This window comes from Porites lutea, chromosome 5 (assembly GCF_958299795.1).
Source record: "Porites lutea chromosome 5, jaPorLute2.1, whole genome shotgun sequence".
NCBI lineage: Eukaryota > Metazoa > Cnidaria > Anthozoa > Scleractinia > Poritidae > Porites > Porites lutea.
In genome coordinates this window covers 10,129,585-10,155,377 of record NC_133205.1, presented here as the reverse complement: position 1 = coordinate 10,155,377, position 25,793 = coordinate 10,129,585, and the positions used below count along the sequence as shown (strand labels likewise).

Here is a 25,793-nt window from a genome sequence, read left to right as displayed (position 1 = left end):
GCGAGGACAAGTTTTTTCTTTTTAAAAGCACAGTAAATAACGTGACATCGCCCTTAGGGTGACGTTACACGGGACGATTCGCAACAACAATTTTAAGCGCAACACAGTACTGGAGTGTTCGAACAATGTTGTAACCATTCGAAACAATGTCGCAGCAATATTGCCACGCTGCATTGCGCTAAAAATCGTCGTTGCGAATCGTCTCGTGTAACATCATCTTCAACCGGCTGATCAACATTACTGAAACAACTCCAAGTTTACGCAAGTCAACTAACCTGCTCCTGGTAAAGGTACCATTCTTGCGCTCAGCACCTGGAATATGCGGTTGGTTTTTGCCACCCTCGGTCGCAACTATGAAGAAGGAATATTTGTTTCGTCACCCCTTAGTATACACCTTATTGCAAACACGTTGTCATAGGAGAATAAAAAAAGAGAATTGAAAAAGCTAAATAGGATTAAATTAGGCGCGCCCACTACATTCAGGGATCTGGTCTGACAAAAGTATGAATCAGATAACATCTTGGCTAACACCGTCTCTCAAGTCAAATTGAAAAAGCCATTTCCGAGTTCCCCCGGGCCTCTGTATCAAAACCAGGTTAAGTGCTCAGCCTTTGATATGGAGATGATTTTTCATTCTCATGCAAATCAAACTCATTTTCACAAGAAAGGTTGTACACTTGGCCTCATTTTGAAAGTGAGGGTTTTTGGAACTCGGAAGTGGCTTATTATCATACCGAACTGCAATAAGTGTTTCCAGAATGATCAAAATATCAAAACGTAATCTGAATGGCTAATTAATTCCTGTTTAGCTTTTTTGTTTTTGGCCATTAGGTGTAAATGCAGAAATCTAAATAACCAGAAAGGCGGCTTTCGCCAGTGAGTAGCTCACATCCGGCACATCAGAGTCAAACCACTGCCATTCTTACCTGTTTAGTGACGGGATCCCATGAAATATCCTTATAAGCTACGTTGGACCGGCTTAGTTTTGGCATCACCCAGGAGCTGGTTTGAAAGGACTCTGCAATGAATCATCAGTTACGTTAGCAACCACGTAACAGCCAAAGCGAGCCTAATAGGCCACGTTACAGAGAGAACTAATGATCTAGACTAATGATCTCATTCAGTCTTTCACCTAATTTTCCACTAGATAAGTATTCGCTGAGCCAACTTACACAATACAGGGGAAGAATGACGAGAGGTTTCTGATACTAAAACTCTTTAAAATTACTTACCGTAAGTCGCAAACAACAACAGCAACAAAAACAAAACAAGAACCAAATAAATATAAGTTAAGGGTTTCAACACTCAATTGAGGGTCCACAAGTTTACTGTTAGTTGACCATCTTCATGGTGTTCGGTGTTAAATAGCTAAAAATTCGATGCTTAATATTACAGAACCTTTAGTGGTTACTGCAAGTGATATCAAGACCCTCTTAGTACCCTATACTAGTAGAGGCAGCGTGACCGAGCGGTGAGGGGGCTGAACTCGACTTGTAATTCGGGGGCCCCGAGTTGAAGTCCCCACCTGGCCGCTAGCCGGATTTCTTCTCGTTAGTCCCGAGTTCAAATTCTCGGCCACGCTAGTAAAATAGCCAACTGGTTCGCCTCCTAACAGTTGGGATTTTTAACCTTGTTATTATCCATTTAAATTATTTGTTTCGTTATCCCTGAAAAGCCCCATACTGATGGAGAGACGATAATTAAAGCATTATAATTATTACTGATGGACAAACACTGACACGAAAGCAAAAGTTATCTATTCCAATCAATGTTTCTCATATCACAACAACGTTAAGATACTTGCCTTGTTTTACCATTTTGCCGAGAGTGGTCGATCGGAATCCGCTGGGCATAGCTCCCATGGCTTTCAGCACATCCGTGGCACTTGTCTGGAAGAAGAAGAGACTGTCTATCAATATGTTTATCACTGACTAACTGCTTGAACCCTAAAAAATCCCCGTGTCAGTGTATTTGGCAAGTAGGTACTTACTGTGCTACGTCTATGTTACGTCCCCGGGGACCGTCATTTCTATGGTCACCCCGGGGGGGAAGGTACTTCCTATAATGACCTATACTGGGAGGCTCCGCCCGAAAGGGGTACCTTTTTTAGGCTTTAGGTACCGTTAATGACCTAATAATCATCCGGGGCGTCTATTTAATTTTAGGGGTCCAGGCGGGGGCGTTTAATAGATAGGAGGCGTTTAAAAGAGAAAGGCGTTTATTCTCATAACTGCAACAACCTCAACAAAACTTAGAGAGTGTAAAAATAGCGGAATAAAAAAATCCATCGATAGATAGGTCTAGGCCGTCTAGAGATCCATATCGCTCTTCGATGTCAGAATCTTCGCTCAGTGTTATTGTGTTGCCATCATTAGTCTATCCTTACTTGAACTTGACATAGAACAAGATGAAACATGCAAAGCCTCGTTAATCAAGAATGAAACTGAACGCATTGAATGATTTTGCTCCTTTTTGCTAAATCCAAGCATTTTGGAGTAATTCTCATAGGGGGCGTTTATTAGAGTGGGGCGTAGAGCTTAGAGGGGGCGTTTACTAGGTAAGAGGTGTTTATTTTGAAGTGGGCGTTTACTTGGTCATTGACGTTATGTGAAAAGCTACGGAATTTACTGGTTGAAGTATATAAAAAAGGTGGGGAAATATTTCATTTCGGTCTGTTAAAAGGCAAAAAGAGCAAACAGATGCATTTTATTGCTGTGAAAAAGTTGAGAAATTGTTCCGGTTTTGTGATTTATTCAAACTTAAAAGACAGTGTATTTACAGCATTTAAAAGGGATGCAAAGTTCTAAACTAGGCATGTACGTGAAAGGGGCACCATTTGTCAACAGAAGCCGGTATACGAAAGGGGTACCTCTTCTGTCAAAAATGGTATATAAAAGGGTAAGGGGTTGTACCTTGGGGTGGAGCCCCCCGGATAAAACTTGGTTGAGTATCCCCCGGGGGGGGGGTCATCACATAAAGGAGCCAAGCGAAGGTCTAGCAATCGGATGGACAAAGGAAGTATCTTTATCCTTAGTTATTTTAAGACCCTGAATATGGTCTGGTCCCGGAAATCGAGCCCGTTCTGCAGGCCAGCGCTCTAACAACTGAGCTAATCCTGCCGCACGTAAGAGAAATACTTCCATTCACTTGCCACGCATTTCGTGTCAGCTGGCGTGTATATCGCAGTCTCTCTTGTCGAGGAGCGAGTGGAGGCAGCGCAAGGCAACACAAAACCCGGCTATGACCCTAACACGACTGCAGCCTGTTTCTGGTGATAAGATTTTCACAAGTTGAAACGATCTTAAGATTTGTATTTGGCAACTTTTCGGTAACCTTGGAATATATGAATTCAACTTTGAAAACCCAGTTTTTCGCATACTTTCTATCATCAATTTTAACTGATAGTCAAAACTATCAGTTATATCCGAATCGGTGAAGACATGCACTCAGAAAAGCTGACACGAAATTATCTTAAAGTGTTTGCATTTTGAGCTGGCAACAACGCAAATATCAAATCCTTCAACGTTTGTAATTGTGGTCCGAACTACTCAATTTGAATTATTGCGCCTAAACTAAAAAGTCATTTACGTTATAGCGATTAAAAAGGCTTTTAATTTTGAAGCTTTTCACCGCGCACAATGACAGTAACAAAAGATGACTCTTAACGGTTTGAAGCTCTTTAAGTGAAGCTTTTACGCCCTAAAATACTGTGCAATAATAATTTCCTGATATAAAAATTAAAGACAGCAATTTGAATTGCAAAAATACAGCATCGCCTAATAATGAAAAAATATACATCACGCTATATACTGATGTTGTGCAATATTGATTCAGAAACATAATAAAAACTTTGTAACAGATTAAAATATAATATCAACGCCGAATTAACCATAACATCTTTTCTGATTCACTGAAAGCTTGGAAAGTTTATATCACTTCCGTCATAAAACACGACTCATATATCGAACCATCTGGTATTTTGTTTTGTGGCTCAAAGTTGAGTTAATAGTACATATGCAGAAGAAATGGAAGACCGTTTTAATCATCGAAATTGATGCGTGGGAAATAGACAATTTAGATTTACATAAGCAAATAAAAACATACGAAACCTTATAATATCCGAAAGCAAGATATATGGACAATACTGGTAGACGAAGAATTTTTTACCGAAAAAAAAAGCGTACGAAAAGCGTGAATCATTTTTCAACTGTTTTCAAGGGAAAGCGCTTAGTAAGATTAAAAAGGTCTCCGACAAGAAGTAGCAAAACTATAATTAAATGCTTCCTTTTCAGAAAAATAAAAATAACAATGATCAGAAAAGAGTTACCTTTGTGGAAATGCCAAGTGAAGCGCAATATGCCATTTTTCACGAAGGTAAATCCCAGCAGTGTAGAGCGGAAACCAGCGATATTAAGCACAGGTAGAAACGATATCTTTGCAGTAGGGAATCGAACCAAAAATTACACGTCACAATTAAAGGGCCTGCGCATAACGCGCGCGCGCTCCACGTTCGAAAATGACAAATTTCAAGTTCGCCTTTTACTTATGCGAGTGTAACGAGTTCTCAATCTTTTCACACGAGGTCTATAACTTGCAAATTTTCACATCTACGGAACATCAGGATTTCAACTGGCAGCTCACTTATGTAGTATCTAAATTAACGCTTTTCAGCGTTTGTTTAAGGAATACGATTTTTTGATAACATAAACAAACAAAACAAAAATAAGGCAGCTGAAGAAAATAGCTGCTTGTACCCAGGCTCATAATATCAATGAGAGTCCAAAGAATGGAGAAATGTTTGATTACTTCTTAAGGTTTCCCGAAGGTGGTTGGTTATAATCACTCACGTTTCCACAAGACGTGTTCGGCGGCGTGCGAGCGAGCATGACAAACGTGCGTTTGTTATGAACGCTCATTAAAAATTCGATCGCGTTATGCCGTCATTTTTGAAGCAAGTAAAAGATGGCTCGCCCTAACTCTCCTTCCGTTGCGTCATCCAAGATAGCGAGAGAGCGATAGAAGGATTCTTCATCGCTCGCCCGGCCAAAAATACGGCGCGCAATCACCGTTAAAGAGGAAGGGAAACTGGAGTCTAGGACAGAAATCATGTCACAAAATGAGGAAATGGTCCACGGAAGACTAAGATACATAAAATGAGAATAACAAATATAGACCCACCTCCTGCGCTGTACCTTTTGATATTTTTTCCCAGAGTTCCTTTCCACTGATCATGATATCAGTTCACAACACGACGTAAAAAAATGAAATAAATGGTTAAGTTTAAATAATAATAATAATAATAATAATAATAATAATAATAATAATAATAATAATAATAATAATAATAATAATAATAATAATAAATGTCTTTATTGAATATACAAGTAAAAATACATACCTATATTTACATGTTTAATATCATTAGTTAAAAAGTAAAAGTATATTTAAAATACAGTCTGTTAACACAGGGTAGTAGGCTTGTTTGAGTTCTCAGACGTTTTGAAGTTAACTCTGGGCAACAAATTATACAGCGGATGAGTAGGTAGGAAACTAATCTTCTTGGAGATGGAACTGTCTGTTTTTTCAAGCAAATCGTATACACCTATTTCAATTAAGGTTGCTCCCGTGAACCATGTTTCACAGCCTGCAGTGCACCATGGTAAACCCTTTCGTAGCGGGAAGTTCAGTCTTGTTCACGTTCATTGAAATAATGGAGACCATTTGTGAGAAGGTGTTCAAGAGAGCTTTCAAGTCAACTGGCTGCTAAAAATCTTAAGCATGAGCGAGCTGAAGAATTTCATTTTTAAAATTCTTAAAATCTCACAGTAAGAAATTAGAAGTCTCTTCTTTTAACAACATCAAATGGATAGGCTTTTACCGCCTGATTAAGCTGCGCTTTTGCATGGGCCAGAATGCTGGTTATTTCAATAAAGCAAATCAACGCTATATTCTTTTTTTATTCAGTTTTTAAAAAAATTGCCTCAAGAATAGATGAACGCATAATGTTAAGTTATTTATTGTAATTAAACAAATACCTTGAATTTTTTTTTTTAACTCAAAAAATTTCCACGTGCACGCGCCCAGCAAACTCGTTGAAAATTTGCAACATTTGCATATTACCACAGAGAAAAACCTAACCTCAAATCACTGCCTTAAATTAAAAGGCCTAGGATTCAGTGTTTTGCAATACATTGTCTTAACGTTCTGCTGACATAGCATAGAAGCGTCAGCAGCCTTTGCTATCTAGGTTTCTAGGCTCGTTGTGGGTACATAATTTACTAGACTTGCTACAATAATGCACCGTAAGCTATGAAACATGGATCATGCATCATGCACCATTCTTCTCTGAAGCAACCTTCATTGAAATAGGTGTATATCTATAGAATAGCATATATAACGGCGTTTATAACATCTGCGAAGGAACTGCTGCACAGTACGGAGGCTGCATACACCGGTAAACCATACGAAATTTTAGCTAAAACTGAAGACTGAAATAAAATATAAGTAGGATTCTACGCGCGTTAAACGAGTCCAACCCACTTTTCAATTGGTTTCACTTCTTTATCGGAAACTTAGTTTATGACAATCAAAACAGACCTATCATAGCGCACCGACACAAAACCAGTTCCTGTGAACATAGGCGAAAGCTACGGTGAGCAACGGTGAGCGGATTCACTGATTTCATGTGGACGAAAGACTGATTCTTGTAAAAAGATATGGTAATGCAGTTTAAAAAATATCCGGATCAGTATGGACTTGGTCTAAAATCCTGGTGGAAGTTATATACATGACCTGTATTATACTGGTTGTTGCTGTTACCGTATTTACTATACCAGAAAGGCTGACGGCGAGCTGTTTTAAGTCTCTGTTTACCTTCTCTTTCTTGAAAGCTCTGGAGGCTTATCTGCTGTTTCTAAATAAAAAAAAAATAATTGAAAATAGTTTGGCTTAAACAAAGCTTACTAAACTTGAGACATAAAAGGGCAACGACGTAAAAGAAATGTACCAAAAAGCATGACGCACGCGCAGAGCTGTTATTTTGCTCAGTTACAAAACTCGTTGCTGTCCTTGTAGAGGTTGCTTGAGCTCCCTATAATCTTGGTGCACCGGAAAGACATGTTTAATTAAAGTACAAACCTTTCTTGTCAACAGAGGCCTCCTCTTGTTGTGTTTTCTCTGGAGAGGATTCTTCGCCTTCTTCGAGAATCTAAATGAAATTACAAGATTTAGAGAACAAAATGAAGAGCTAGGGTGGGCTACAAAAAAGAAAAACTTAACCAAGTTGAACATCACTTTAGTGGAGCAACATGTGATAACAAACGTCGTTGTTTAGGTGTTAATGCATTTAGCATGATGTACTCAGTATTGAATGTCTAGTCGTTTAAAAATGAAGGCATTGATTTCTTATTTTTAAACCCCTAATAATGGTCCCGTTGGGGATATACAGCATCCCACACGATAGTCTATGGCACTAACAACCAAACTGACTAGCAAATTGTCTTTGAAACAATCGAAGTGAAGATCAAAGGGGACAAATGAAATAAGAGGTTTGGAACGGTGCAGGTCAACCGGGGAAGAGGGAAACACTTGGCACTGGGGTGCATTTCTCAAAATGTTCTAGACATTTCGGTCCCGAGAAATATATAAAGTGCGCAAAAATCGTTTGCAGAATCACAGCGGAATATTTAGACTGCAAACCAGTCCGCATTTCTGCCTAGGGTGAGAACGGGCGAGCAAGTGTTTAAAGGAAAGGTCTGGAGTGTGAGGGTGAAAACGGAGAGTGAGACTGGGGAGAAACGCGAAAATGACGCCACACACTCCCTGACCTACGCGCTTCCCGCGATAGCATCTCGCCGTTACTTCGGGCCTTACAAAACCAATTTTGAGATAACAAACCGACTGTTTTGCAGTGTCACGAATTGTTGACGTTAGTCTACTTTGCACTATAACTTAAGGCCAAGAAATGGATGGAAAAAAACATTTTCCGGGCTCGAAAGCTCTTACAGTGTTTTAGGGTGTTTTGAGAAATGCACGCCTAGTTGCATTTTTTTGTTCAAAATCTCTCATTTACGTTTTTATGTGGAGACCAAAAGAGAAATCTCTCCAAGTAACAAGCACCAGGTACAATGGACCAGAGACATGAACGTTACTTAATAATGAATTGAATAGTTTTACCTTAAGATACGTTTTCGGCACAACTCCTTTCTTTCCTGCAGCGTTTTCCGCTTGCCACCAGCCATCCTCGCTGAAATGCACACGAAATGAAAAAATAAGTATAAAGTCAGAAATTCATTACTGCGCAAAAGTTGCCATACAAAAGGTATTTGGTAACCCAAAGAGCCTTATCTTGTGAAGGCCTTCTTTAAATAATCACCCCCATCAATTCATGGATGCGCATTAAGCGCGTTAACAACTATGAGACCGTTATTCAACTTTCGAAACAAACACAAATACAAACTGCGCGAGCAAAGCTGTTCTTACGTTATTCTCACAAAATGTTAATTATTTATCGTGCTTATATTTTATATATTTCTAATTTTACCCAAAACGCCTTATTCATTGACCCCTGGTCGAATCCCCAAACCTTAATGTAGTAGCTTATCCTCCAAGAATATCCTGGTTACCACAAAGGTTACCAGTCCTTCACAACGGGATCCGCCATCTTGAAGTGGCAGTTTAAAAAATGGCCAAGACCTCTCTGAACCGAAGGTCATGGATTCTACATCTATCGACAATATATGTTGTTGGATAGGGCTATCTACTGGATAATTGCAGGCGATCATATGAAAACGTCTTTGGCGCGAGGCGGGACGATCTGAAAGATCGAGGCGCGAGTAATCGTCTGGATAGAAGAACTGAGGTCTATTCGGACGATAGCGGAGATTGTTAAAAAAAAATTGTCAGCGATCATAGAGACCACTCTAAGATGATCGGGGCAAAGGAAATCTATTCCATCATTCATCATTTTTCCCAGAATTCAACGCACCCAATTGAAGCAATGATTTCTTTCTGCAGACAGCGGACACACAGAGGCATATCGAGGCCATTATGTGGAGGCCAGTGAATCCGCAATTGTGTAAAATGTTGTTTGGGACGAGTGGAGCGATCAAAACGATCCGGACCATTATATGGAAACCGGGCTTACCAAGGGTGTTATTTTTGTTTTGCTTTTTTTTTTTTCTTTCTTTTTCGTTACTTTATATATACCTGGTTTTGATGACTGTTAAAATCTCGCCCTTCTTAAAGCTTAAATCACCATCTTGCTCGCCTTTAAAATCATTCAGAGCTTCGACTTTACGAACCTAAGGATTTTTTAACAAAAGGAAAAGAAAAAATATCAACACAAACTGCAAGCAAACTTTACGGGAACTCAATTTGAACTGATGCCTATTATAGTGTATAAACAGCAAACAGCAGCAATAATCACACGATTGCTGGTGTATCCGAAAACGATTAAAATACTGTTAATCACCTATTAAGTCCCCCCCCTCTTCTCTGATACGCCCTCCCGTTTTTTTTAGGAAGAAAGTTATTGCCCCCCTTCCCAACCCCCTTGGATACGAGGCGTACTGGGGTGCAGTATCTAAATTTGCTCGCCCGGCCTTCAGCAACTCGGAAGATTTGTTGTCGGTAAATCACGGGCAAGGAGTCTCTTATTCTTCAGCGAAACACCTCTCCTCACGTTATCAAGCAGTGGCGGATCCAGAGGAGGGGGCCCAGCGCCGCCCCCCTTATTTTTAGACCAAGCTGAGGCCCGAATGGAAGAAAAATTTTTTTTGCAGACCACTCCACCCCCCGTCGGGGTCTGGATGTCCGCCCCCCCCTCCCCCCCCCCCCCCCTTTTCTGAAGGTCTGGATCCGTCAATGAAAAGGCCAAACAGAACAAAACGGACCAGTCACGCATTGAGTTAGAATTTACCGGTCAATAGCACCAGGACCGTACTGACCAACGGAGGACAAATAGAAAAGAAGGAAGAGACTACTTTGGAAAAGAAATTATATTTCTCAATATCTCACCATGATAATGTTTGTCCCAGTTTCATCTTCACTTTCATCATCATCATCTTCTTCATCTTCCTCTTCATCGTCATCGTCATCACCTTCATCGCTGTTTGTACAAATGAAACAGCACAACGCGGTTTAGGAAAAATGCTACTACTTAGAGGTAAATAAGTCAATGATATTTCTTGAAGTAGACTGAGAAAACAGCCGACATTTTGCGATGGCATCACTGGTTTCCTTAAGAACTGACGCCTGAGGAAAGCGCGCAGAAATTCCATACTGATGACGTGTCACTACTCAGATCTGGGTAGTGCTTCTGATAGGTTGAAAATTTGATTCATCCACTGATCAGAAGCAGTACTCAGATCTGCCTACTGAAGGATTATCGAACTGAGTATGGAATTTCTGCGCTTGTTCCTCAGGCGTCATTTCGCGCGGGAAACCAGCAGAGGCGTCGCGAAATGTCTGCTGTTTTCTTAGGCTATTTCTCAAGAGTCCCGATTTCCCCTTTCCTTTCCCCTGCTTTCGAACGCCTGACTTGTCACGCAGGCAGGTGCGTGACGCGCCAAAATAAAGTCAGGCAAAAGGAGGCTCCTCATTAACTGAATTTTTCTCCTGCAGACTTAATAGTCAAAAAAGCCTGTCTTGCTGGCGTGTACCGCTATCCTCAGCTTTGTCCGTCATTTCGCGGGGAAACTAGTGGTGGCATAGCGAAATGTCGGCTGTTTTCTCAGGCAGCTATCCCTAAAGACGCCGTCAAAGTCCCGATTTTCCCCTTTCGCTTTCCCCGGCTTTCGATCGCCCGGCATGTCGCGTAGGCTAGTGCGTGGCGGGCAAGCCAAAATGACGCCAGCGAAGAAGGTTTATATTTGCTTGAATAGAAATCAATTTTTCTCTTTTAGACTAGCCTGCGTAGCAGGCGCTTGGAAATAATGAACGTAAGAGAGAACGCAGCGCTGCCAAGTAATTGGATAGCGGACGGGAAAAGATTTTCGTGGGCTTCTCGGACAGGCGCTCCCTCTCCCCCTGCGTGTCTCCCTCGCGCGCCCCGTTCTTTCTTCCGCCCATCAATTCCAAGCGTCTGCTACGCAGGCTACTTGTAAACTTCATAGTCAAACAAACCTGTCTTGTACGTGTGTATCGCCATCCTCAGCTTTGTCCGTTACTATATCACTGTTGGAAGCTCCGACGTCTCCTGCCTGCATCTGCCTGGGCGCACGAAAAACAGACAAAAAATTTAAAAACTTGAGTTCAGAGTGTCATCAACTTTTTTCATCGCCTTCTGCCGATGCATCTTCGATTTCTGTATTAGTTTTTAAAACGTACATTTCCCTAGGCCTTAAAATGCTGTTTAACCCGCCTACTTGACTACTGCTGGTCTTGCATCTTGTTCTTTCATTTATTTTTTAATTCTTAAATCAAGAGAACCAAAATAGTCTCTCGACTAAACTCAAATTCCAATCCCCGCAAGTCAGTGCAAAGTTGCAAGAAGGCACAACTAGTGGAGCACGGCAAGTAGTTGTCACATCTCTTGACGCCTTCTCTACAATTTGAACGACTGGAACGGGCAATACGGGATGCAAAGAAATATCTGCCTCATCAAAATTATTTAAAATGACTGAAGCAAGTGCATATAGCTGCTACAGTCGGGAACAAATGGCCGCTTGAAACCAAAATTACACAATTGTACAAAGTAAAAAATAGTCTAAGTTGCACGTCGAGACTTCATTTCCAGTTCGTTTTTCGATGGGAGGTAAAAGACCAAACTTAAGAACCATAGAAAATTTATTTCATTAATAAACAAGTGTGAGCCCGAGTCATAAAACCGCGGGAAAGACTCAACGACCGCCTGTATCGACTTTGGTTTGGATCACTTATGTCATTTATGTACTGTTTTCAAGGCTGGGTATGTCAAATTGAGTAAAAAAACTTCTTTAAATGTGTTAAAGGCAGTAAACACGAGATAAGAAACTTCTAAAAAATAATAAATCCCAAATGTAGAGTCGTTTAAATACTGCCGTCTCGTCCTAGCACTTCCAAGACATAAACGTTTGCCTAATCAAATGCTCCCTCGAGCTCATTGTCACCTTCTTTGTAAAAAAATTAGCAAATCGCGCGCAACAAATTCGGTACCTGAAATAATCATCTTCAACTTCATCTGGCTCCAACTGCTCAGAAATTCTGTCCAGTTTACTCTGGCAATTTGACAGAAATATCGATCAAGAGGAGTAATACAACGCATACATTTATAAATTTCAAAGTATGTTATACCATTATGGTACATCGCTGGCGGGCCTCAGTATTACCACGACTAGCCTGTTAATTAACAAGACGGTTCGTAACAAGATTGATCAATCGTCTACAAATTGCAACGATTTGCTTCAACACTAATTTGAATATATTTTTTTCATTTCTATTATAAAGGTCAAGTGAGTTTGACGTCAATGCCTCTTTGCCTTTTGTCAAAAGTTTCAATTAAAAACGTCATTATTTCAAGGCTGCAAAATCGTTTTTTTATTTAACTGACAAAAATCTGCATAAGGCATATTGAATGCAATTTTGCATAGATTTTGGTCGTTATGTTGTCTTTTCTCAAATAAAAATCTTGAATATCCGCGCGATTTAGTGTACCTCAATTGGTAGAACATTTATAGGCTAATTGCTTAAACCAAACCAACAACCATTAAAATTAACATAAGATTTCAACAAATGCTAACAATATTCAATACGTTGACAAAGGAGCTTTTTGTTGTTAATGCGACTGTCAAGATAGGAATTAAGGCTACTAACGGGCTGCCGCAACACAAGAATATATTTAGCCAAGCGATATTTAGCCATTTACAAATTTACCTCTTCAGGAGACTGTTTACGAAGAGAACCGTAACGAGCACTTTCGATTGGACAAAAACTGTAACCGCTTAACTTTGTATTCTTTCACAAACTTACACGGCCTCGTGTAGACATATCTTACTGGGCAAGATCAGCTTAATTAAGCAGAAGAAAAGCAAAATTAAGCTAAGAAAGACAAATTTGTTTTTATTTTTATGACTGACGAATTTACATTTGAAACACAGACATGAGTCATCTGAAACCGAAACTAAAGGCAACCGTTCACCTGTCGATTCAGGAATGAAACTTTTAAGTTGAAGCGATCCGTTAACGTTCAAGTCAACCAATAACATGCTATATCTGCCACATACAATGTAAGATATTGATCAAATCATTAACAAAAAAGTGACGAAATGAGAAGCGTAATTTTTTGTTTGTTGTAATACGGGATTAATACTTTTTTAAACCCCCGTTCACCCCCCCTCCCGCGGCCCCGAGAAAAGTATACATCAACAATTCTAACTCCTCAGAAACACCTAGTGTAGTGTAGTTACAGCAAATGTGTAGTACTAGAACCACTGTTATATGGAAAACATAAACTGGGTGAAAAACAAATTTCCAAACCTCGTACGTATGAAATAAAGACGTCTGCATCTTACTTCATTTCAGAAATATAGAATCATGGCCAAGTGAACAGTCTTTACAGGTTTGAGCAACGTGCTGTACTTTCAGTGGAAGACCAAAATGGCATTACACGAGTTTAAAAACGGAAGATGGGTGATGTTTACTCCTGATTTTAGCAACGTAGAAGAATCCAGAAGGAAAAAGGCTATGCAAATTTCTGGCTAATATCGAGAAAAAGGGTTATTAATCATAACAGATGAGGTTTGCCATGTGTATGTTAATCGAGTATGAAATTGAAAGTTGCCTTGGGCAATGTCTAGTCCATAATAACGGCGGACAGGGCCAAGTAGATATAGAGCCCTAGGGCGGGTATAGCTGTATCCGTATCAAGTAAATAAACATTCAGTACATTTCAAAAGAATCTGTTGAATATCTCTAAGATACAGTGTATTAATAAGTAGTTTCTTAGAAATCGATTTTGAGATAAATATCAGCGATAAAAAATCACGACGTTTCGACCTCTCCGAGGTCATTTTCAAGTGTATAAAAGTTCTCTAAATTAGCATAAATATGTTAAAAACAAGTCATAATAGATAAAAATGTGGTAAATTATGTAAAAATGTAAAAAGTGCTAAAAATATTTATTATATATATATAATGTATGTATATTATATTGTTTAGAGTAGTTCTTGTTAACATTGTTTTATTTCCATTGTTTTTTGACTTTATAAATATTTTTAGCACTTTTTACATTTTTACATAATTTACCACATTTTAGCGTTCACCACATTTTTATCTATTATGACTTGTTTTTAACTTATTTATGCTAATTTAGAGAACTTTTGTACACTTGAAAATGACCTCGGAGAGGTCGAAACGTCGTGATTTTTTATCGCTGATATTTATCTCAAAATACAGTGTATTTACCACAAAAACCACATCATACAGCATTCTTGTTTTTCACCTTGCCATGTTTCAACCAATAACATGGCTCCAACATTCTATATATAAACCACAGGCAACCCACAATCCCCTAATTCGCTCTGACGAAGGAACGTTAGCATTTTCTATCTCCCTATGGCGGCCAATCCAACTTAGCAACTCGGTTGATAAAACCAAACCTTTTCTCTTCTTAAATGTTTCAGAGCGTTTTAATTGCTCGATCGCAACGTATCGTTTTGCGCCACAGTTATTCGTCATGGCCTCAGATGAATAGGCATACCCCAGGGCACAACCTTTGGACCCATTTTCTTTATAATCCTTTTAGTTATATATAGGAGTTTCTTCAACTTTAAAATCAGATGCTGACCACTCTAAACTCTGCAGAGAGATAGCCGGTATTCCTGACTATACAGGAGCACTAAAATCTCATTAGTACAAGATGGTCTAAAATCTGGCAGTTTAAGTTTAACCCCAATATATGAAAAAAAAACAAACAAACAAAACAAAACAAAACAAAACAAACAAACAAAACAATAATATTCAGAGAACAACTCACAAACAAAATAAGTCGGAAAAGGGATACAGTTACTCCAAACGGTGAAATTCTCAAGAGCATGAAAATATCAAAGACAGTTGGCATCACCATATATATCCACGAAGTTGTCCCTAGAAGCTAACAGGGTATTTGGCATGATTAAGTGCATGCTTGCGCAAGCAAAGAAGGTCTGACTTGGAACATCGACGCATTAAAAGGGCAGTTTTTACGATCAAGCGCCGAATTATATTTGGAAAATGTTTATTTTGCAAAGAAGCACTGATTGCAACCTTAGGGGAACCTTGGGCTTTTACTTCCTAGACCAAGAACATCCTACATGTTACATTCCTTCCGGCTGCTAAACAGTGGAATAACAAAAGCTGAAGAAAATCGGGTCTCTATATCAACCACATTTGACTGCAGCAGTTGTATTCTCCGTACATTTAGTTTTTCATTTTTCCTTTACTTATTATATTTTTAGCATTTTCTGTAAATAAATTTTTCACCCATTTTATTTAATCCTCTATTAAGCCCCCCAGGGGCTTATTTATCTACTTCAAGCTCATTTGAGGGGGGTGGGGGGGGAAGGGGGGTTAATAGAGGTCATGCAGCCAAGGATCAATCAAATCCGAACTTCCAGTTGGTACATAAACCATCCTGGATCAGTGCACACGAAGTTTTACAGTCGTGATTGATTACAGTCTATCACTTATGAGTGAAGAATAATTGGAGGACGGGAGAGGTAGGGTTAATAGAGGGGGTGGGGGAGTAATTAACTTTCTTCCCCTCAAAAGAGAGGGCTTATTAGAGGGAGGGGGCTTATTTTAGAGGAGGGGGCGCTTAATAGAGGAATTACGGTATTTTATTAGTAGTATGTTTTTGGCGTATTTGCATTTAAACATGCTTTCATTCAAACGCAGTATGTGGGTAAATTAAGTTACTCATACTCATATTCTCTTGTAAGGCCAATTCCAAGTATGTTGCTCCAGTCAGGTAGTGTCCTTACCTAGGCTATCTTCAAACTATATTGAATAGCTTTTCATGCCGACACGATAAGATTTTAATAACTAGCGGTAATCATAGATTATAGTGTGTCGCCTTAGGGCCTTAGGCACTGGATTTGTGACAGCAGTAACAGGGTGCAAAAGGGTGCCATTCGGGCAAGCTGAAGCTACCATTTACTAGCCCAGATGTCATTTCAACTAGCCCCAAAAACTTTTTGACTAGCAGAATTGATTTCACAGTTCTTCTGTTATTTGAATTCCTCAAAAAACATCACTTGCCCGTCGGGCAAGTGAAAAACAGAATTCACTAGCCTGATGGCAAAATCCACTAGCACCGGGCTATCGGACACTACTTTGTTTGCACACTGAGTAATATGATAGAATACGCTGTTTGGATATCAGGCATCTCAAAAGCTCCAGGAATAGTGAATACTTCCCTGATCAGCCTTTGATGTACAAAAGATTTAGAAAAGAAAAGATTGTGGAAGTCAAGATCCACAGGTTGCGAAACGCACTGGGAACGGGAACGCTCCAAAATGGTGCATGGCACGCTCGGCATGCTGGATGCTATTGTGACATTTCAAGATGGCGCAGATTTGGAACCAACACACCGACGGCCTCTTTTCTCGATTTCTTGTGCTTGAAACATGCACAGGACACCCACAAACACACAGAACAGCCAACAACTCAATTAGGAAGCATCTCCTTCGTCAACGCAATTAACTGTAACTGAAAACTGCTCAATGGCTGTAGACTGTGTGATACATTAATATTTTGATTACTTTTGAAATTCATGGACATCTACTAAGTATTACATTTTGTACCTTCAATTTATCCAGTTTTTGCTGTCCTCTCCTTTTCTGTTCACTGAAATTTTCTTTAGAGCCATCATAGTCAGCCTTAGAAAAAAGGATACCAAAAATGACTGCTGAAATTAATTTTTTCGGTTTTTATTGATCAATTTTGTATCAATTAACTATTTTAATCAATTACAGGTAACTAGAAAATTTAAATACAGTATACCGTGATTTCAAATGATGCAAAATAAAGTTCAAAGACATGCAATATCTAGTCACTGGATATCTGGGATAATGGGCAAGGGTTTTTAGGCTAAATGTGAATTATGGTGGTGAAATACACTCTTTTTTTGTATAAGAATGTTGTTTTTCCGGCCCAGCTTAAATATTCTTATTCTTTTGTTGATTTTAGGCTGAAAATATTCTTGAACTATTCTATATTATAAATTATAGCTTATAGCATTTTCCACTTTAGAATGTATCAGGATTTCACTTACCAGTGTTCTTCCCGTTTAGTGAAAGGAATACTTTTCTACAGTTAAGTAAGAGCATAAAATGTACTGTATTTACAGATTTCCAAATCTTTTTCAAATTCTCAGCCTTGGGTTATTCCTAAATATTCTTAAAATTTTGCAAATTTCAGCCTCAATAATCGTATAAAATAAATTCTTATATAAACAGAGTGTACTCTTAACTCTACTCTAAACTCATAAAACATATGGGGCTTAAATCCACTCTCACCTTTGTGAGGCTCGAGAGCTGTTGTGAAAGCAATTCAATTTCTTCCTGTAATTTATAACAGCTGAAACAAGAAGAAGGGTTTATTGAAATATCTCAAGAACTACATACACAGATCAAAATGACATTGTTAATACTTCTTGATTTCCCATGCAGGCGTTCTTTTGGCTGGTCATGCAATTCTCTCATTCATGGAGAAAGAAAGCATATGGCAAAGCCCAAAGAACATCTGCATAGCAGGCTAGTGTTTAGCAGACTGTTTATAAATACTGTGAAATACTGTAAGTCAAGAATAAATAATAAATAAAAATTTAAAAACTAACATAGTTGATATGACACCTTAAAACTTAGAATGATATTAGAGTAGCAAGAAATATGAAGTAATTGACTTTAACGAACTAGTAATCCTCATCTTCAAAAAGAAAAATATAACCAAAAAACAAAGTTAATATTGTTTTTCACTCTTTAGCACAATGTGACAGAAGAAAAGGCATGCCACTGTTCATTTAATGAAAATATATTACTGACATGATAAGTTGTTTTTTATTTGATTTGATACTTGTTTTTGAGCCCAGCCCAGGAATTTATTTTGCACCCCAGATAAAAAAAACCTACCTATGGTATTTCTGCTTTCTCTCTGGTGATGTTATTGTTGAAGAGCCATCCAAGTGAGATGAGAATTCATCAACCTAATAACAATGAAAGTAATATGATTACATAATGAAATAAAACCCCTGTGATACTCATTGAGAGAACATGATCCATATAATTTTCTTAATTGTTGCTGCAAAAACATTCACCTTTCGGGGAGATATTTTTTGCCTGCTAAATCAACAGCCCAACTCCTACAAGTTGCCCCTTGCGTGCTTACTTGTGAAATTCTGAGTAGCAGTCCAAAATTGTTTCCCCATTTATTATGAGAAGCAAAATGGAGGCCATCAGAAAAGAAGAATAAATAGCAGAAAACTTGACATAAATACACACTGAGTGATCTTTATCGATACATAATACTTTTCAAGGGATGATTGATCTATTTATTTTTATGATAAGCGTTTATTTAGGGGGGGATCTATAGCTTTCTGGCTACTAGGATTACAGGAGTCTTACACCCACAAAGCTTAGGTTTCCAGGTCTAAGGTTTCCAGAGGTCTTAGATTTCAATTAGAACTAAATTTGCAAGATATATAAAAGCACCTACTGAGGCCTTCACTCCTTCTTGAGTGTTCTATTAGCATTTTGTGGACGCATACCTAATAGTCATTGCCAAAAATTGCTGTGAATAGTGAAGTTACACAAATGCATAATGGATTTAATATTTTTGTACCCTTCTCCCCTGGATGAGGACCAATGGAATTCCTTAGGTGTAAGTTATAAAAATTGAGGATTTCTTTAGGGGTTTAAGCTTCAATTTTCACGAAATTCTTCAGGGGTACACACCGGAGTAGACACAATTTTTTAGGGAGTAAACCCATATTTTATGGAAGTCTTCAGGGCTGAATGCAATTTTCTTTAATCTTAAGAGGTAAGTTCTCAACCGGGGGTGGGGATATTAAATGCAACAGTCCGATCATGTAGATGTTGTAGTTTTTTTTTTTTTATCTGAGGTAATTTTTATTTTTCCTTTGTTTCGACTTCATAAGCATACATTACCATACTCAAAAACAAAAGAAAAAGAAAAATTACCTGAGATAAAAAATTAACTGCAACATACACACAGTTCTGAAGAAAAAGTTGTCTGTAAACTCTCATGAACACTAACCCATGCATGCAGTACTCATCACATTATTGCATAAGCTGTACCGACAGTTTACCCTTTAGGGTATGTTGATAAATACTTATTGTGGTGAATGTCCGATCGTATGGCCTTCTTCATTTGTTATGCAAATGTTTTAACTCGATTTATGTACAGTGTACTGCCTGTTCGCAGCTGTCTTTTTTATGAGGAGCAGTATGAGAACAGAGAGCATTGTGACCACATGCGTAAGCAGGGCGGTGGGGAAGTGTTTACCGCGGTGGGGAAGTGTTTACCTACACTGTTTCTTCTTATATCGATAAGGATGACTGGAAATCCCCCGGATCGGATCTTTATACAAATGAATGAGCTTTCCTTACCCGGCTCGAAACGGAGTCTATTCTTTTCAGCAGAGATCCAAAGCTTCCTTTTTTAGATGAGTGGGATCCTGCTTTAAGAGACATTGTCACTTGGTGACATAAATCTACTTATAATTAAAGTTTTCTCAGTGACAGGAGTAGGTGAAATCCGCCAGAAACTAAACCAAAACAAAGCTTGGATGCAGCAGACTTGCAATCGAAGTTTCCGCCATTTTGTCTTTGACCTCGACCCAGACTCTTCGAACTTTTCACGGCCCGGATCCCAGCAACGCGCGCGCGCCACTCGAAGTTCATTTTTTTTCCCTGTAGAGCCTGTGTACAGACGTTCCCCCTCCCAGAAGAGATTTTTTCTGAGGGAGGGGGGACGTCTGTACACAGGCTATGTATGGCATTCTCCATTTCAGATAAACCATCTCGTCGTATTTTCTGTTCCGTTCTCTCCAAGCTTACTCCACCATCTGTTGGTGGGGCTTAACCCTGGATACCAGCCTAACAAATACGTGAACTTCACCCTTGATATTTCTGCGATAACTTGATTAATTATACTTTTTAGTAAAATCCAACTAGTGGTCGATTATCAATGCTGCGTTCTGATTGGTTGAGCTACTACTAGGCTATATGCTATAGCCCACTAACGCGAAGCGAAAAGCGAAAAGCGCCGGCTTTGAAAACCAAAACAATGGCAGCTGAATCGCGTTTTGCTAGCTAAAGTTGTCTTTTCTCGATATTTGACCAACTAGTTGGATTTTACTAAAACAATTATTCCTCTTGCCCACATGGCCTCTGAGTCAATAGCCCATTTAGCCTCCGGCCTCATGGGCTATTGACTCAGGGCCCATTCGGGCTCTTGGAATAATTAATAAATATCTCTCAGTCTTCAACAGTTTACTTCTTCTTTTAAAGTCGATTTTTTAAGAGAAGTTGACGGATCGTCACTCCGTACATAAACCAAAACAAGCGCGCTTCATAAGTAATATTCCTCTATAAGCCATAAACCAAAATAACCGCGCTTCAAATTAACATTAAATAATTAAGTGCTTTGCATATCGACTTTCAAACGTTATATTTCTAGTTTTAAGAGCATAAACTAAGCAAAAAAAAAGAAAAAAACCCGGACCCATCGCCAACGAAGTACGCTCTAAATGTACTATTCATTGTTGATGTCACATTTGGAGCGCGCGTTGTGTTGGTTTATGGCTTATAGAACGACTAAAGTTACATTTCATTCGGGTTGGGTTTATGGCTCATAGAATGAGAAAAATTTTACGATCAATCCGTATCAATCAAGCATACGGACTGTTACTATCGTCAGTATCCGTACGGATCGAACGAATCTAAAAACATTTTGAGTAAGAAGCGGAAGAACGGAAGGAACAGAAAGAAGAACATGCATGAAGGGTCAGTTAAAGGGTCCCAATGGGGTTGTACTGTAGCTTTGACGGTTGACGGTTATTTAGTAAAAATTTAGTTCAAGAGTTAAAGTAAATGTTGACTTCTGTATAAATTAATATTTCACTGTTGTGTTTTGGAGGTTTCCTTGGCGTTTCGCAACCTCGTCCCCAGGGCGCTTAATTTTCCCTTTTCCCTCCAATGCCACGGAAAAGCGCCCTAGGGACGAGGTTGGGCATTTCGCATATAAAATTTCCAAGTATTTTAAGATATAGCGAAGTTGTAAGGTCTTGTAATGCTCAGAGAGTGTCACAACATGGCGCTTGTTTTTTCAAGTGAAGAGACTCGTCAGGAGCCAAAAGTCCGTGAAGATCAGCTGAAATAGGGAGATCTGAATTACTCTGCATTTTTGACGGTTGACAGTAAAAAATAAATAATAACCTTTTTTGACAGCTGACGGTTAAATTTTAGGTTGTTGTTTATTATCAATATTTTTTTCTAAAACTGTTTACTACAAATGTACTGTGTATCTAAATTCTTTCTTTAACTTAAAACAAAGGTAGCCCAAGCTCGAAATAATATGAGCATCGGCGAACGTCGGTATTGTTGTGTAACATTCGAAATATAAGGATTTGTATGGGAAAACAACCTATAATAAAGTATAATAAAGGTTGGCCGGGGGGAGGAAGGTTCTTAACAGGGTCTTAACGTGGGAGTACCTCGATAACACTAAACACTTCATTTTTTGGCTTTGTAACATGAAACAGTTAAATTTTAGGCATTTTAACTCTAACAGTATAAAGTTCCTTGAAACAGTAAATTTTTTTTTCAGAAAGAAGCAAAAACGGCTCCAAAAAGGCCAATATCATTTTGTTTAGTATATCAAGGAGTTCTCGGCCATTTTACGACAATTCCAGATTGTTTCATACGCTTTCCGAAGGCTACCGACGATTCCCGAAGACTGTCGAAAATTTCCGAAGACTAACGAAGAGGTCCGACCATTGCCGAAGATGTCCGAAGAACGCCCCAAACACTTAACAGAAAACAGAAGAAGACACAAATAGTACCACATGAGCGTACCACTGAGGAGGTTTCTGATTGAATGGTCAAACCCTTGAGTTTCTAGCAAAGGCTCAAAAATTAGACATCCTGTTGACAAAGCCTCGCGAGGCAAAATTCTGCTTGAGATACAATCTCATCATTAGTGTTATTACTATCGAGTACCGGTAATACATTGATTACAACATTGTGTTTATACCGAAATCGGTTTACCATAGATAATTGTTCACATAGTGTACAGAGCAATTTTCATATGACCTTGAATAAGTGTTTTTCAGTTGTTTTATCAGGCAAGGCTTGTCGTCAGTCCTGCCAAAGAAAACCGTAAAATAGTAAAAAAAAAAAAAAAAGCATCATTCGATTGTCCAATCATATTTCTGAATAAAGAATGACGTCAAAGCGTAGTATTGTTTGGTTCCTCGAAAGTTGGTTCTAATGACTGCGGCGTTCGTTTCTTGTTTTGTTCTTGGGTAATCATTTTAAGGTCACGCAAAAATCGCATCATAGTATACACCACACCCAATTAACAGAAATATCGCGTACATGATTAGCCTGATTCTCAGACGTCCGAGGTCGTTCGCGGTCCCTTCGCTTCCCTCATCGGACGTCTGAGAATCAGGCTAGTACATGATAGAGTTAATGAGACAATAGAACGTTAGACTCATATAAGAGTATGTCTAGGTCGTCAACAAAACCTGGTTAGTTGGCCTCTAAGAAGGCACTGTTTTCGTTGAAGACTTGTGCTTCTGAACCAATAAAGTAAACGACACATTTTTCGCCCTTGGTAGGCTGGCCTATGATTATTGACCATAACTCAACTTGTACCATTAATGAATGAAAGTTATACTAACAAATATATTTACTACCTCTCCCCTCCCCCCTTCCCCCTCCCCGCGTGCCTTTACTTGGGAGCTTTAGCATTGACGACGGCAACGGCAGCGAAAACGTCCGTTTTAAAATGAATTCCCGTTTTTTCAATCTTTGTCGAGTTTATTCCAATTTGCTGAAAATGGCAAGTGTAGGCGAAATTTCCCTGGAGTTGATTTCTTGAGGACCGCACTCAAGTTTAGAGAGAGAAAGAGATTCGTCGTCGCTTGTTTACGTCCTTCATAAAACTTGCAATTAGGAATTTTCACGTCGTAGTCGTGCAAGGACGGTAAAGAAATGTACGAAACAGCGTGATGCACGTGTAAAGTTGTTGTTTTGCGTAATAAATAAACCTATTGCTTTTTTGACGTCCTCGTTGCCGTCGCTGTCGTCGTTGCTAAAGCTCCCAACTAATCCACTTACGGGGATACTCTTTCTCTACTTTCGTATTCTACACGTCGTCTATAGGAATTATAACAACGTTATAACAAACGCGCAATTTTGTTATCATGAGGGCACTTCCTCCCTTCAATGCACTAATCCTAAGTGCGCGTTGCACGCCATATTTGGCGCGATCTAACGACTTACAAATACAAAGAATAGATACTGACAAGAAATGAGCTTTATCCTCTCTTGATACTGACCAGTGAAACAGCCATGAAGGCGCAAGAGTAGACGTAAATGGAAGCATATAATTGTTGACACAAAGTAACAGCTGTTCTGAGTTTTCGGGTGACTTTTAAGGTTTCCTTTTGGTGTTTTTTGCTGTTTTACATCTTTGCAGAAAAAGAAAGTGCGAGGTCACAAATAGCTTGAGAAAACAGCCAGCATTTCTGGACGCCGCCTTCAGTTTGCCCGCGAAATGACATTTGAGAAACGAGCGCAGAAATTCCATACTGATGACGCGTCACTTCCAAGACCTGGGTAGTGCCTCTGATTGGTTGAACTTTGCTCTATCCAATCAGAAGCACTACCCAGATCTTGGTAGTGACGCGTCATCAGTATAGAATTTCTACGCTTGTTGCTCAGACGTCATTTCGCGGAGAAACCGAAGGTGGTTAGCGAAATGTCGGTTGTTTTTTCAGGCTAGGACACAAATAAATCCATAACTAGATGACCGCACTCAAACTCTATTAAGAGAACAAGTAACTGTTTCTGGATCCACCGAGGATGAATAAAGGACGGATCGCCTTCGATATCTTTCACTAGCGAAATCAGAGGCGAAAATGTCACAGACAACAGGAATAAATATTCATTGAATAGGTCATTTCCGATTTTCGCCAAGCCTCTGTTTCAATGCGAGACAAAGTTGAAAACCATTAAAATGAAAATGATTTTATATTTTCATGAAACAAGAAAAGCTGTTCACGTAGCCTTGTTTTGAAAGTGAGAGTTTTTGGAACTCGGAAATGGCCTATTTGTCTGTTTTCGGTTCCAGAACTTTACTATTATGCTAGATTTTCTACTAAACTAAAAAGCCGAACACCACGCTAACTGGATTACGAATGAAAATGTATGTATGGAAGCTAGCCTGACCAGGGATTAAAATCATTACTGTCATTACATTCTAAAGATACTTTCTATTTATGGATTAACTCCTGGGCACCGAGGTCTTCTTAAAAATATTGTCTTTGCGCGTAGCTAGCCTGAGTAAACAGCTGACACTTCAAGACGCCACCACTGGTTTCCCCGCGAAATGACGTCTGATAAACGAGTGCAGAAATTCCATACTGATGACGTGTCAATACAAAAATCTGGGTATTGCTTCTGATTGGTCGTACCGCGTGGGAAATTTCCTTCGGCCAATCAAAATCCCCCACCCATGCCAGATCTAGGTAGTGACCTGTTATCAGTATGGAATTTCTGCGCTCGTTTCTCAGACGTCATTTCGCTAGGAAACCAGTGGTGGTGTCGAAAAATGTAGGCTTTTTTTTCAGGCTATCTATTTATAGAATAATGCCTGAGCATCGAGGCCATCTTAAAAATATTCACCTTGCGCGGAGCGTAAACTTATTGTACTTAAAATGGCTGAGGAGCTCAAGCATTAACCAATCTAAATCACCTTTCCACTGTTTAAGAACAAAGGGTCATTATTGTTGCACTGAAGTGAAACAGTAGGTCGTTATTGTTAGTAACCATATCCTTTTCCACTTCATTGACCTTCTTTTCTTTCATTTAAAGAAAAAAAAATGTTTTCAAAACAATGTAAAGGGACATTAACCGTTAACAGAACTTCCAAAGTGTGGACCTGCGGGTTAAGCTAACAAAAGAAGTCTCCATCAACCGTCCAAGTGTTTTCTAAATGTCAAACGAGCGTTTCCGACGATTTTAGGATAGTTTAGTAAGTTTAGTAAGCAGGAAAGGTTCTTCGCTTACGATTAATTACTTATTCTCACCCAAAGGTCTTGACTTCTTGAGAATCCAGGACTTAACTAATCCAAGAACGTCTTCCTAGCAGAAAGCCAGCGAAAAAGTTTATATATAATCTGGCCTAACGTGATGTCCCTCAAAGCTCATCGTGATCCACGAACGGTTTACTGTCGTCGAAGTTAATCTCTTCTGAGCTATGATTGTAGTACATATTAGACGCGTTCTTTTTGCCGACCACTTTCCTCATACGGTTGCGAAGAGTAGGTCTTAGGGTCTCCCCGTCCACGGCGAACTGGAAGGACTGGTCTCTAGTGCGACAGTACTTGTACAAGACAATACCAGTTATAACGATGACGACGACAACTAAAATTACCACAATAGCGATGATGGCGCCCGTTGAGATGCCTTTCTTGGACGCTTGAGGGGGTGCAGGTGACACTAAAATGATTGACACATGAAATAAACACAGTTAAACAAAATTAACCGTAGGTCTTTATGAGCTAGCACGAGAGACTGGGTCAGAGT

The 25,793-nt window shown here is 39.2% G+C and overlaps 2 protein-coding genes across 3 annotated transcripts in view; both read right to left on the bottom strand.

The window, feature by feature from the left end:
* The window catches only part of LOC140937114 (nephrocystin-1-like), a 28,813-nt gene extending 9,012 nt beyond the window's left edge, over positions 1–19,801 (bottom strand). The window contains exons 1-15 of the mRNA XM_073386646.1: positions 19,584–19,801; positions 18,087–18,160; positions 17,475–17,535; positions 16,761–16,835; positions 12,136–12,197; positions 11,125–11,211; positions 10,018–10,108; positions 9,208–9,302; positions 8,176–8,245; positions 7,138–7,207; positions 6,874–6,913; positions 5,179–5,224; positions 1,805–1,889; positions 927–1,018; positions 276–351 (exon numbers count right to left, since the gene is read on the bottom strand). Coding sequence (XP_073242747.1) covers positions 276–351; positions 927–1,018; positions 1,805–1,889; positions 5,179–5,224; positions 6,874–6,913; positions 7,138–7,207; positions 8,176–8,245; positions 9,208–9,302; positions 10,018–10,108; positions 11,125–11,211; positions 12,136–12,197; positions 16,761–16,835; positions 17,475–17,535; positions 18,087–18,160; positions 19,584–19,667 — 1,108 coding nt within the window. The 5' untranslated portion in view covers positions 19,668–19,801. The remainder of the gene's footprint in view (positions 1–275; positions 352–926; positions 1,019–1,804; positions 1,890–5,178; positions 5,225–6,873; positions 6,914–7,137; positions 7,208–8,175; positions 8,246–9,207; positions 9,303–10,017; positions 10,109–11,124; positions 11,212–12,135; positions 12,198–16,760; positions 16,836–17,474; positions 17,536–18,086; positions 18,161–19,583) is intronic.
* A 2,242-nt stretch (positions 19,802–22,043) lies between these two features.
* Positions 22,044–25,793, bottom strand: part of LOC140936259 (scavenger receptor cysteine-rich type 1 protein M130-like) — a 33,050-nt gene continuing 29,300 nt past the window's right edge. For both annotated transcript variants that reach the window (XM_073385700.1, XM_073385699.1), the window contains exon 16: positions 22,044–25,706. In XM_073385700.1, coding sequence (XP_073241801.1) covers positions 25,405–25,706 — 302 coding nt within the window. In that variant the 3' untranslated portion in view covers positions 22,044–25,404. The remainder of the gene's footprint in view (positions 25,707–25,793) is intronic.